This window comes from Triturus cristatus, chromosome 4_2 (assembly GCF_964204655.1).
Source record: "Triturus cristatus chromosome 4_2, aTriCri1.1, whole genome shotgun sequence".
Lineage (NCBI taxonomy): Eukaryota > Metazoa > Chordata > Amphibia > Caudata > Salamandridae > Triturus > Triturus cristatus.
In genome coordinates this window covers 96,015,851-96,030,138 of record NC_140586.1, presented here as the reverse complement: position 1 = coordinate 96,030,138, position 14,288 = coordinate 96,015,851, and the positions used below count along the sequence as shown (strand labels likewise).

General features: G+C 45.6%; 1 protein-coding gene across 2 annotated transcripts in view; it reads left to right on the top strand.

Annotated features, from left to right (window-relative positions):
- The window catches only part of LOC146833084 (complement C3-like), a 595,871-nt gene that overhangs the window by 426,761 nt on the left and 154,822 nt on the right, over positions 1-14,288 (top strand). For both annotated transcript variants that reach the window (XM_085600722.1, XM_085600721.1), the window contains one exon: positions 7,380-7,539. In XM_085600722.1, the coding sequence (XP_085456848.1) occupies positions 7,380-7,539 (160 nt within the window). The remainder of the gene's footprint in view (positions 1-7,379; positions 7,540-14,288) is intronic.

Here is a 14,288-nt window from a genome sequence, read left to right as displayed (position 1 = left end):
TATTTATTTTGTTTTTAAAATGTTTTTCTTGTTGTTAATATTTTCTTTGTTTTTAATTTGGAACTGACTGGAGTGACAATATTAATTGGTTATCGTCCGTAATCCAACACTTTCCCTACTGTTACACTCACTGGAGTGGGAATAGTAATTTGTACCCCTTCACTATCCAACACTTTCCCTACTGTTACACTCACTGTAGTGGGAATAGTAATTTTTACCCCTCCACTATCTAACACTTTCCCTACTGTTGCACTCACTCAATCAATCAATCAATCAATCAATCAATCAATCAATCAATCAATCAGGGGTTGGTGATGCGCGCTACTCACCCGTGAGCGTCTTGAGGCGCTGAGGGGAGGGTAGGGCAGCTCCAGGTCAGTCGAAGAGACAGGTCTTGAGATCACGTCGGAATGAGTACAGGTTAGGAGAGCGCCGTATTCCTAATGGGAGAGAGTTCCAAGCTGTGGCAGCGGTGTAGGATAAAGCTCTTCCTCCTGATCTGGCTTGGCGGATGTGGGGGACCTCTGCCAGGGCTGAACGGAGGTTCCTTGTGGGTGTGTGGAAACTCATTCTGTGGTTGAGGTAGCTGGGTCTGATGTTGTTGAGAGCTTTGTAGGCGTGTGTGAGTAGTTTGTAGGTGACCCTCTTCTCGACGGGGAGCCAGTGGAGTTCTCGCAGGTGAGGGGTCATGTGATCATGGCAAGGTGTCCCTAAGATTAGCCTGGCGGCTGCGTTCTTGATCGTTTGGAGTTTCCGTAGTAGAGATTTGTTGATTCCTGCATAGAGGGCGTTTCCGTAGTCTAGCCTGCTTGTGATGAGAGCGTGGGTGACTGTCTTTCTGCAATCGGGGGGAATCCATTTGAAAGTCTTCCGTAGAGTCCATAGGCAGTTGAAACAGGTGGATGAGATGGCGTTGATTTGGCGGTTCATGGAGAGGGGGGAGTCTAGGATTATGCCGAGGTTATGTGCGTGGTCCGTGGGGGTGGGGGGGGGGGCTGAGGGCAGGTGGCCACCATGAGTTGTTCAATGCGGTGGGGTGGGGTCCGAAGATGAGAACCTCGGTGTTCTCGGAGTTGAGTTTAAGACAGCTGTCCTTCATCAAGGTGGCGACGTTCTTCATTCCCTCTTGAAAGCTGAGTCTGGTATCTTCTGGGTTTCTGGTGAGGGATAGGATTAGTTGGGTGTCGTCGGCATAGGATACGATGTTTAGTCCGTGTCGTTTGACTATGTTGGCGAGGGGGGCCATGTAGATGTTGAACAGGGTGGGGCTCAGGGAGTAGCCTTGGGGGACTCCGCAGATGATGTCCGTAGATTCGGAGAGAAAAGGAGGGAGCCTAACACTCTGAGTCCTGTTGGAGAGGAAAGAGCGGATCCAGTTGAGGGCGGTTTCCTGGATCCCTGCGTTGTGGAGTCTGGTGGTCAGTATGCCGTGCGATACTGTGTCAAAAGCTGCGGAGAGGTCCAGGAGAATGAGGGCCGCGGTGTGGCCCTGGTCGAGCAGCATGCGTATGTCGTCGGTGGCGGCGATTAGGGCTGTCTCGGTGCTGTGGTTGCTCCGGAAGCCAGATTGGGAAGTGTCTAGGATGCAGTTGTCTTCGACGAAAGTGGTCAGTTGGGTGTTGACGAATCTCTCTGCTACTTTGGCCGCGAAGGGAAGGACGGAGATGGGCCGGTAGTTCTTTAGGTCAGTCGGGTCCACCGCAGGTTTTTTGAGGAGGGGCTTGACTTCTGCGCGTTTCCAATCCGGGGGGTAGGTTCCCGTGGACAGGGAGGAGTTGATGGTGCGGGCTAGCTCTGGAGCGATGGCCGAGGAGGCTCTGTGGAAGATATGGGGGGGGCAGGGGTCCGTGGGGGCTCCTGAGTGAGTTTTCTTCATGGTGGTGGTGATGATATCGATGGAGGCGAGGGACCAAGTGGTGATGGTAGGCGTAAAATTATAAAATACATTAAAATGAATAGTTTCTAATTGTTTTAAAGTAAATATATGTATGTTAATTATTTTTTAATTAATTAATCCTATTTGTTATATTTGTTAAAATGTATATTAAATCTACTTTTTTATATTAATTTTAGTATTTAACATATTTAATATTTATTATTTCATTATATATATATATTTAGGTCCGGACCTGTCTTCGCGCCCGTGACTGGGATTGTTTCAGGATTGTGGATCTCATATATATATATATATATGTACATTGATATTTTGTACAACTATATTTTTGACATCGATATTTTTGCATTCTATATTTTTTCATTGATATTTTTTACTTCTACATTTTTTACATTGATATTCTGTCAGTGAACCAGATAAGATGCCAGCTACCTGTCGACCTTGTGTGGGTTATAATTTACAGCATGTCACGCTATCATAATGGGAGACACACACTCCCCAATTTGTTTGCTCTGAACAGTCAACTCACGCACTTCTGGTCATTTCAGTGTGGCTTCGACATCTCAGCATACCATGAGCTCCTCAGGGGCCAAATCCAAGAACCACCAGCATCAATTAGTGAAGACTTTTGTAAGCCCTTAGCCTATATCTTACACATCAGCAGCTGTAGCAAATCCCACAGTTAAAGCATTGACCAAGCCATTCAATCCTCCTCAATGCCCATGAGGCCTCAAAGCCCACCCAGCAGTGTCACCCACTGGTTCTCTCCTACTACAGCAGGCAGTTAAATTCTTAGAGCTAGGCCTTGTTGTTACTGCAGTCCACTGGTTTGGAATATTTTCTTCTGATCTCCAGGAGGACTTGCACCATTCAGACTATGTAGACTGTGCAATTATTTGAACACCATTTACTCGCTCCCTTAAAGATGACTTACAGTGTCTTTGCCACTGGTCTAAGCCTCTGTGTCCACTGTATGTGTGCGGTGTAGCCACTGATGGATAGGTCCCCTCTATGGACCAGAAACGCCTCCAGGGCTCACGCGTAGTGCTCAATTAGGAAAATGAGTGTCAGTGCCCAAAGCACTGCTCAGAAGCCTGTGGCTGGCACTGTTAAATGTCAGCACACCAAAGAGCAAGTCTCCATAGTCCTAAATCCACATCAGGCATCATTAATTCACTACCAGACACTGACTGCCCTTTTATCTCACTCTTGCAATTCCCAGCTTCTCCCTTTATTCCCAGTTTTCCAATTTTTCATTTCCTCCTTTTTTCCTGTTAGTGTGTTTTCTCTCTCTTGCGCCCTGGAGAAGTCCGATGAGGAAAAAAAAGTGTGACGTGGCCCCCACCAGCAACCGCCAGCTGAAATTAAGCACCGGTCACACACCTTCTTTCCATGTAGCCATTCTCTGCTAATTAGCTATCCCCGGCCTAAGGATCCACTCTCAGGACAGGTTACTCTGAGCCAGCATTACCCAGACCCTCCACCATTTCGCGATCATGAAAAAATCGCAAAATCAGCTGACTAGTGCGATGGCCGCGATATTTACAATTTTGGCCACAATATTTACAAAAAAGTGTCTGCCGGGAGACAGCAAAACAAGCAATGCCCTTTTATTGGCTCTGCGTGCACACGTCACATCCAATATCTGCTTCCTCCTGGCCAAGCTGTCCAAGGCGACGTGCGCATTACAAATTCCCATTTCAATTCAATGAGAGAACAAGTTAGTTTCCAGCCATGGGAGCCTTCTGCGTCAAATTATCTATCAGAGGGAGCGCTGGAGTGCAGACATATGCAGGTCACAAATTGCATGGCCATGTGCGCCTCTGCGCTGAAGAACGGCTCTCCATCTAGCCCTCCTCTCTCTCCTCTTCAGCAGACTCCTGGCCTACTGACCCACACGCCTTCTGACAAACAGTAGAGTAAACCCTGGCACTGCACTGTGGAAGGAGCCTGGTCGAAAGTCCTCAAACAGAGGTCAAACCTCCATCTGTCTTACTGCTTGCCTTTGTCAACTACGCCTGTAACACTAAACGCAAGAAGGCAAAAAATACAGGGGCAGATTTATGTTCCCTGGGGCATCCCTGCAAATCAGCATGGATGCGCCAGGGAAGATGCGTCACGCAAGTTTGCCCTTGCGCCACCGCAGATGCGCCGCATTTACAATGCAGTGCATCGTGGCGCAAGGACAAGCAGATGCGTGACGTATCTGCCGGCGTAAGGTTGGCGCAGTGCTGAAGTTGTGTCGCAAGCGCGACGCAACTTCAGCACTGTGCCAACCTACCCCATACCTAACATGGTGCGTCAAGCCTTACGCCTGCTTCAAGCAGGCGCAGGGTTTTGACGCATCAGCGTTGGGAAAGTGACTCCGTGAAATCTTATAGATTTCACTGAGTCACTTTTCAGGGGCGTTCCTGCGACGGAACGCCCCCCCTGCGTGGAATCGCCCACATGAAACCTGACGCAGGTTTCATGTGGCGCAGGGCTTTACACCGTGACGCATCTCCATAGATGCGTCACGATGTAAATAGGGCGCAACGTGGCGCAGGGTTTACGCCGCCGCTGCGTCACAAAAGTGACGCAACGGCGGCGTAAAAGTGGCGCAACTTCTACATAGATCTGCCCCACAGTGCCTAGCCATGTTGCACAAGTGTACTGTTCGTAAGAGACTGCTGGCGCACTCTCCTCTCTCGCGCTGTAGGCTCCAGTGCATCTATCCCGGGCTGACTAACAGGAGCAGGGGTCTGCTGTTCCCTGATTCACAAGTTCAGGGACTTGCAGAGAACGTAACTTGAATGTCTGCATATCACACACACGCAGGGTTTTAAGTGGGCTGGGTCTTGCCGGTGCTCAGGACCAGTAGTTCTAAAAAGCAGGTACCTAGACGGGTCCCTATTGAGCTCTCCATTTTTACCCTCAGGGTGAAAAAAAAACCTGCAGCCGTCACTGCTTTAGATGAAGTTTTAAAGAAACTCGTTTTTCAGTTTTATGCAGCGCAACCTTGGAGCGCTTTACATGAGCTCCACCACACAAGGACATATTCATGTTTTCAATCATACATAGGATGTTGGGCCGACATGAGCCTTGAACCTGCTTTCTAAGCTCGAAAGGCGGTAGCTCTAGCCTTATGCCGCAACCTCGTGAACAGGACCTGAAATATTTTTAAACTGATATACAACAAAGTCATAGTTATTTCTTATTTATCTTATGCAATTTACAACCATTGACAAATCCAATAGTCCTGGCTTGTTGTAGGTGTAATGTTACTTGTTGTGTTATATATCTGGATGAATGGACAAAAACAGCAAAATACCATTCGGGGCAGAACATTATATTAAGTGCAGATTTTTAGCTTAAGTGTTTAAGCCACGCCCTTAATACATCGACTACGCCCCCATGAGAGACCCACCATTTTTTTCCTTCCACTTAAAGCCCTACACACACCCGTCTGCTGTTACTTAATTGCGGGCTTCATTCCAAACCTAAGTCACGTGCAGATGGAGACATGCAGATTGGGCATAGAAAAACACTCACTCTGGCCCTGAAGCAAACACTCCTCTCGGCCTAGAGGTGTAGCACATTCTGGATGGGTCCAGGAGGCAGCGGTGCCCTGGCAGGGGTGCATACATGGGTGCTAGAATACCCCAGGGAGAAATAGGGCCCCCTCTCACGAGGTGGAGATTGGAGCTGTGCTTCCGAAGAGCCACAGACACTTTAAACATGCCTATTTCACAGTGGAATACTCTGCTAAATCAGTTTACATTGATTTAAGGCTGAAACGGAATGATTACGAGTAAAATAAAGTGGCGCAATAATGCTGCTAAATATCCATTTTTATGCTGCTAAATATCCATTTTTGTGCAGCTAATTTTGCAAATCTATGCCGCAATATCCTGGGAGTCTGATTACCATCCGCATCTGACAGCTCTTTTTTGCCCTACTTCCCTCAGCCAGCAGGGCCTCCATCCCGTGAAGCCTCACAACCACCATCTGCAACTCCACCCCTTGTGGTCTCCAACAGGCAACAGCTCTGCGAACCAAGGCCCGCCCCAACACCACTCCATTCTGTTCTCCCGTGAGAGCGAGGTCCCTGCACAGCGCCTCGGCTTCTCCTCACCACCGCCCAGTCCCTCAGAACACCGGGAGAACTCTACCAATTTCTCCACGAAGCCTTGCTCTGCTGTGAAAGCCTCTTGCCGCTATCTTGGATTGCAAATCCTCTTCTCCTTCAGCCATGTATTGGCCAGTCATAAGCCTGTGGGGGCTGATAGGGCAGCACACAGAGGGGCAGATTTATGTTCCCTGGCGCATCCCTGCAAATCAGCATGGATGCGCCAGGGAAGATGTGTCACGCAAGTTTGCCCTTGCGCCACCCCAGATGCGCCGCATTTACAATGCGGTGCATCGTGGCGCAAGGACAAGCAGATACGTGACGCATCTGCCGGCGTAAGGTTGGCGCAGTGCTGAAGTTGCGTCGCAAGCGCGACGCAACTCCAGCACTGTTCCAACCTACCCTATCCCTAACATGGTGCGTCAAGCCTTACGCCTGCTTCAAGCAGGCGCAGGGTTTTGACGCATCAGCGTTGGGAAAGTGACTCAGTGAAATCTTATAGATTTCACGGAGTCACTTTTCAGGGGCGTTCCTGCGACGGAACGCCCCCCCTGAGTAGACACGCCCACATGTAACCTGACGCAGGTTTCATGTGGCGCAGAGCTTTACACCGTGACGCATCTCCATAGATGCGTCACGATGTAAATGGGGCGCAACATGGCGCAGGGTTTACGCCGCCGCTGCGTCACAAAAGTGACACAACGGCGGCGTAAAAGGGGCGCACGTCCCTCATAAATCTGCCCCAGAGTGTCTGATCGCTGGAGAGAGAGTGAACACTACCCCTTCTCGGAACATTGTGATGGCATGGGGGTCTTTAATAACCAGGAGGATTGTTGGGTCCGTAGACCTGTCTCCTAAAGCGTGTCCACTCACATCGCATACTCGTCGTAAGCCCCTATATTTGCAATACAATCTTTCTAAGCATTGGTACAGTACAAATGTACCCAAGGAATGTCATCAGTGGAATGAGGTAAAAATTAATAAATATATCAAAATTGAATGTCATGGAATCCACAGTTGCTGCTATAATTGGGTGCACTTACACAAACACACTTTTGTCTTCAAAGTGCTACTGTACATCAAAGGACACAAATTGTTACAAGGCACCTTTTGTAAATATTATTATTTCTTTGTTGTGTCCAAAAATACAAAAAGTTCACATTACACACATATTTTGTGACTGAGATGTCACTTCATCAAAGCCTCTCAAAGGATATTTTGAAAGCTTCTTAATGTTGAAACGATAAAAAACATAAAAATATAAAGTCCGTTCTTTCAGTAACGTGCGAATTTATATATATTTAGTAAAAACATCAAATATATGTTTGAAAGTATACATCTGTGGTTTGCTGAATTTTTGTGTCTTTCATCCTTCAGGCTTACTGCCTATGTAGTGAAAGTCTTTGCCATGGCAAACAGTCTGATAACCATTAATAAAGACATCCTGTGTGGGGCAGTGAAGTGGCTGATCTTAGAAAAACAGAAACCAGACGGGCTTTTCCAGGAGGATGCCCCAGTCATCCACGGAGAGATGGTGGTAAGTGCAGAGGGAAAATTTGAAATGATCCTATCCTATGGAGCTCACATCATAACAGGCATAGTGATAACACTGAAGGACACATAATAGCAGATTACAAGAGGTTTTGTATAGGGCAAACAAATGGAAAAAAGTCAAACTTTTTTCCCAATGTTTGCTGGATTCTGGACGCCAACTCTACCAATACTTATAGGATTTCCCCTTATTTGGATAAAATGAACAATAGGGAAGAAATGTATATTAGTCCATGCTTCCAAGGTAGGATCTAAATGCAAACAAAACAAGGAAATAGTTACATTAAGTCATCAGATCGTGATAGAACCCCAACCCATTAGAGTGTCTGTTGTGGTGTAGCAGTCGTTGCAATAGTGTAAAGTTCTTTCACACCAAAGACGAAGGAGAGATTCCTAACCTTTGCATGTTCTCCCAGACGGCTCAGTATACTACACCCAAATACAAAGGCAGTCCATCAGTGACCGCTACATTTTGGACCTCAACCTACAGGGATATCTTTTTGATATTAGAGAAGACACCTCACCCATCATATGTCAGCATGTTCCATCCTAGATGCCTAGCCTCACCTGGGTAGGTATTCTACCACCCAGGTGGACACCAGAAAAAACTTACTCTGGATCTCTGGATAAGACAGTGCTCTGGCCAAGTGCAGGGTTCCAGTTTAAAAATGGCTCAGGGTAAAGCCAGAATTTCCCTTTATTAGCGGTTACCTCTGCCATGATTAAAAATCTGTCGGGATGCATTTACAAACAAGACACGTGATGTTCACAAATGTACATTGGGATGTCTTATAATGAAGGACCTTTTTGAGAAATAGGAATCACATGTAACATAAGGAAAAAGAGACAGGTGACATCCCATATAAGAGTACTGTGTTTACTCGGAGGAGTAAATTAATCGACATACAGTTTTGAAAGCAGGTTTTAGACTTTATTTCCAATATCTCATAAGTTTGTGGCTACAGGGTAATGCCCCCTCCTCTCTAGGGTGAGAGAGTTGCATCAGGAACCCAGTAAGGTAAGTGAGGAGATAATAACAATATCTTGCACTGAGTTATTACCAGACATATCGGTCAAAAGTTACCTACATATATGTGCAGAGTGTTAGAGTGTCACTGAGTGATTTAGTTCCCTATATTCACATACACATGGCATGGAATGGTGGAGGTCCACAATACTTAGATTGGGTGCTGCATGCAGTGTTCCCCTCATCAAGGTTAGAAGGGGCTAATCACCCTGCTATCACAATACTGTTTACGCAGATAACTAATAATGAGAATTTTTTGTATCTGCTCCTACAGGTTCAAGTGAACAGCATTGACAGGTAGGAGAGCCTTACGGGTCTTTGTTAGAAGCACTCCTGTAGTAAAAGGAGTAGGCAGGCAGGGAGTAGCTAGCACTGAAGTAAATCAAATGACCCATACAGCAGAGTAATGTTGCCTGAAACATGTAGGCAGAAGTTGTAAAGTGGATGTGAAAACCATTAGGTTTTCCTAATACAGAATTTTTATTCATGACAAAGGTAACCGCTAATAAAGGGAAATCCTGGATTTACCCTTAGCCATTTTTAAACTGCACATGTCCGGAGCATTATCTTATCCACAGCTCCCAGAGTTATTTTTGGGGGGGTTGAGTCCAGCTGGGTGGAAGAATTTTCACCTACCCTGGTGAGTGGAGGCACCTACGTTGAAGCATGCCGCCATACGATGAGTGAGATGTCTCCTCTAATATCTAACAGATATCCCGGTAGAAAGTAGGATCAAGTCCAAAATGTAGGACTCACTGGCAGACTCTGTATTTGTGTTAGGGTAAAATGGCATAAAGGATCAACCATGGTGGCTGATTTACAAATGTCTGTGATGAGAACATTGCTTATGAGGACAGGAGCAGCTACTGTATCTCTGGAAAAATTAACCTTAGGTTTAACCAGTTAAGGTCTGTCTTCTTTCTGGTAGGAGGTAATGAGATACAACAATACTGGTCTGCTTTGAGGCAGCCTACCAGTGTTAATGGCCTAATAATGCAACATAGTTGTTTAGATTGAGTTAAGCCTTTTGACCTTCCAAGTAATAGTTCAGAGCCTGTTTAACGTCTAGTGTAAGGACAGCAGATTTAGTTGGAGAAAGGGGGTCATGAAAAAAAGACTGTAATGGAAAGGGTTTGATTAAGATGGAATTCTGAGATAACTTTAAGAAGGCAGGAAAAGTGAAATCCCAAGGATAACAGCCGGTGATGGGAAACTCTGTAAGCCTCTTCCGTGCATAAAGGTCGAACCCCGCTCACCCTCTTAGCCGAGGTAATTGTCACAACAAAAGCTGCTTTATATGACAGACTTTTGAAATCTGATTTATGCGTGTGTTCAAAAGGAGGTTCCATTTATTTGGAGAGACAATGTTCACCTCCAAAGGATGAGAGGGTTCTCTTTTCCTAGAGCCTTATAGGTTCCCGAGACGACCTTTTTCTGCAAGCCGTAATGGTGGCCAAATGCACCTTCATGGAGCAAAACTAAAGCCCTGACTAGGCCCATGTGTGCTTCCATCCTTTCATTGCCTTGTCCAGAACAATGATTTGAGTCAAAAAGGATTTGAAAACAGTCATCAATCATATTTGATTTCTTGCATCAAGGGAGGGAAACAATGGCAATGTTGATCAGTTGAATATTCTCTTCCCAGTATCATTTTTCTAGATTTATTTACATATGCATAATATGTGAATATAGAAATGTAATGCACATAATGTATTTAATACATAAACACCATTGCAACATGGTACAAGGGTGCCTGCATTGGCGCTAGGTACATTTTTTAGCACCGGCACAGGGGTGAGCAAAGGGATCCACCGTATTCTTGTTAAAACAGCGCATCACTGCATTTTGAAAATTACGCAACCCGGCGCTGCAAAATTGCTTGTGGCACCGCACTGAGCAGTTTTCATGTAAATATGCCCCACAATATTTGCTTATAACGCAGACTCTTCCAAGGCAAACAATGGAAGTCCCAGCCCGTCACTAACCACAGAGCCTTTTTTGAAGTGCAAGAGTGTAAGGATCTCAAAGCTGCAAACTCGAAACATGCATTGGAATAGCCAATAGGTCTCGCTTTTGGGACCTTATAAGTATTTAGGTATGCAGCACAATATCCTTGGTGCAACAACAGCGACTGTTGCATGGCTAAACACTTATAAGGTCCCAAAGGCGAGACCTATTGGCTATGCCAATACTTGTTTGTTCTTACACAGCAGTCGAAAGAACATGATGTACAGTAATAAGAGCCGAGGTGAAATGCGTTATAGGAGCCGCTGATGTAAGGTTTGGGTCTGCCCTCTGCATCAGGAGCTGCCTTCTGACGTCAGCCGCTCAGGCTCGCGCTTAGGGTGGACGCAGCTATGATTGGGCAAGAGGGACGTAGTGCACAGCACACTTAAAGGAACATAGACAATAGGGTGGGGGTGGGGGGGATGTTTGGTGAGAGAGGTACTGCGTATGAAGAGAAAACACTATTCACTCCATGTTTGTGATTTTAAGATAGGGTATTTGTGACCAGCAACCAATTTCTGAGGACAGCCTTCCTTTTCTGTGACTTTTCTGTAGTCTTCTACGCAAAGTAATTTGGGGGTGCTGCTTACAATTTTTTGTTTGTACATATATCGCCTAAGTTCTTTCCAGAGTATAAATTGAGTAATAGGTTTGAAGAACCAGTCCTAATATTAAAGTGCTCTGCATTGTCGTCCAGGCAAGGGGCCTGAGGCGCTGTCCACATGAGATTGTGAGTGCACTTAGGCACATCCTGAGAGGATGGTCGAAAATCTGGAAACTCTGTCAACGAAGAGGGCCTGCAAGGGGCTACCTTTAGAACAAAACGTAAAATCCGCTGTTCTTAGTCCATCCTCAACCTTTCAAATCATTCAGTGGAGCATAGAAGCACAGGATGTAGTGTTATGCTGCAGAGCCCCCTCAAACAGTAAGCCACCACTGTCTCCTTCGAAATTAAACAGCGGATGATGGACGAATTAAAACTATTTTTTGGAAATGTAGCAATCTTTTTTCAGTGGCCCTTGGAAGAAGAGTTTGTGTTCTGTTTAAAATAACTTAGGTAATCTATGATTTGCGTGGTTGCTTCTCATCAGGGCAGAAGTTATGTGGGACCGGTGGATAGTTGGAAAAGAATAAGCATTTCTAGATTTCTAATCCAGTGTTTTTTTGAAGAGCAAAAATGACATCATAATCGTAGGAGTTGCGGAGTTCGGCAAGAGAGATGAGACAATAATTGATACACTCACATCTGCAGATGCGCTACTGACTTGCATTTGTTTTTATATCCAGCCTTAAACATCTGAGCATGTTCCTGATTCTATATCGTAGTTAGAAAATATTCTCGTAGTTGTGCCGATTGGCCTTATGCAAGCGCTTTCCAAAAGCCTGCGCCATCGTAAAGTCCGATCCAGGGGCGTAACAAAGGCCGCCAACCTTCCAGACAACGCATTCTGTGGTATATGAGCAACTTAGGGGCCCCCTCATCACATTCTGCAAAGGGCTCCGGCCCCATCATTTTGCGTTACGCCACTGGGCAGCTCAGTGGGCAATTGCACCCACTGCAGACATGTGCAAATAACCCGAGGGTCACCGGTTCCCATCCTGTCTATGCAGTCTTTCAGCTTTCCAAGGGCGTATGAATGAGTGCTAACGAGTAAGTGCAATTAACACTTATTATCTTAGCGCTTTCAGCAGTGATCAAGAGCTTAATAAACACACAGATCAACCTGAACTGAATTGCGAACTTAAAGTTTGCCGTTTACACTTACAGTGACGGAAAGTAAAGAGTTCAAATCCCAGAAAGCCGGATACAGCCTTGCGTTCTTCCGAGGTTGGTAAAGAGAGTAATATCAATTGGTCAATAGTAACATATGTTATTCGCAGTGTTTAGAAGCCGTGGGCGAGAGGTATGAAGCACTGTACAAACAAGCATTGGCCGCGCAACGCAGAAAACTTGTAGTAATGTAAAAAAAAAAAACGCTAGTGATGCGCACGCGCAGCAGCACGAAAAAGTGAAACTGATCGCGCTGGAAGGGAGGCAGATGGCGGCTGCGCACGTGCACGCTCACGTGAACGCAAGCGCTAGGCCACCAAAAGCCTGTGGCAGCCCTTTGAAAACCCCGATACTAAATGTCTCGCAGAGTAGCACATGCGCTGGCTCAGTGAGACCTAAAAAGCAGGTGTAAATTCTTGTAAAAAAATAGGATTTGGAATAGAAGAAAATCTGCATAACCTACCTCTCTGCAGGAAAATTGTCCTGCAAAACAAAATCTGTGGAATAATTCTCCAGCAAGAAAATAAATAAGAGCACGAAAATTATGAAGTGAAAACATTTTTTACACGAAATTGCTTCCTCTGAGATGCTGTGTGAAGTTGATTAAGTTGAAACTTTTCAAGACCCTAGTACTTGTTCCAAAGCACCCTAAGGTGCTCTTCTTTTTTCCTGCCTTAGATTCATGTACTACTTCTCCTTGCGAATTTCCACATTCCAAACAAATCATCACAAATAGAGAGAAGCACGACTTTTCAAACAGGAGGTAGACAAATGTTAATTTTTTATATGATTTTTTACTGAATTTTCCATATCAGCGAGAAGTTAAAATGTACACTTGGCATTCACGTTAAAATGTAAAAAAAAAAAATTAATTTTGAAGTAATGTCTAGAAATTGGATTTAAAACTTCTGGACACTACACACGCTGCTAGGAAGCAAGAGTACACAAATTATCTATGTCTCATCTGCATACGTAAAGGATAGTAGTTATTCCTTTTTGAAAAGGGTGGGCGAAACAATATTAAACACTTGGCAATCTCAGGACTGTCTCTTGTATGCTCAGTTTCAGAGACACACAGAAATGCCCAGACTTCTGAAACATCATAGTACACACTGTATGATAATCATTATATACAACTTTTGTGAGACAAAAAATCGTTTTGCCAGAAGTTGATAACAGTCAAACCTATTGTCATGGGCTGTTTTACAGAAAGTGCATTGGGCGTGCAACCAGTGTGTGCACCAGCTGTTTACACCCCTGGGTCACCTTGGCATTACAAAAGGCGCCGCAGACGCTTTCACAGTCCCTTCAGTAGTATAGCTTGTGCGTGCACAAAATGTACACCAGCGTGATCAGGAGGGGTTGTTCTCTCATTTGCATGTGGGTTTGGCCCCATTCAAATGATGTGACCTTTTGCCAATGCGCTGCGCTGTATTACAGATATGAATGTCATGGCAAAGAAACTATCAGGAGAAACACTGATTGTGCGCCACATTAATAATTCCGCGTTTGGAAAGCGCAAATTTATCAATCTTAAGGGTATCCAAGTGCTGGGGGGCCGCAGGGGAGATTATGTGAGCTGTTGCCTAGCGTCAAATGATGCTGAGCTGAGCTGCCGCCAGGGATCGAACCGTGAGCCACGCGCTCGTAGTCAGCCACTCTGGCCACTGCACCACACCTCTACTGTATGCCACATAGAAGTGGTGCCCAGATGGCACCCCTCAGAAAGAGGGAATCCCCCAGGCACACCCTACACGGAGATGGCATCATGCACTCTACCCACCTGCAGGGGGCATCCTTGCCTTTCTTTTAAATTGAGGCCGATCTCTGCCTGTAGTGAAGAGCAGGCCAGTGGTTTCAACAGCTGATCTGCCTTACACTAATGCGCTGTTCCAAGTGAGGGCACAAGTTCGCTCCTGCACTCTGAACA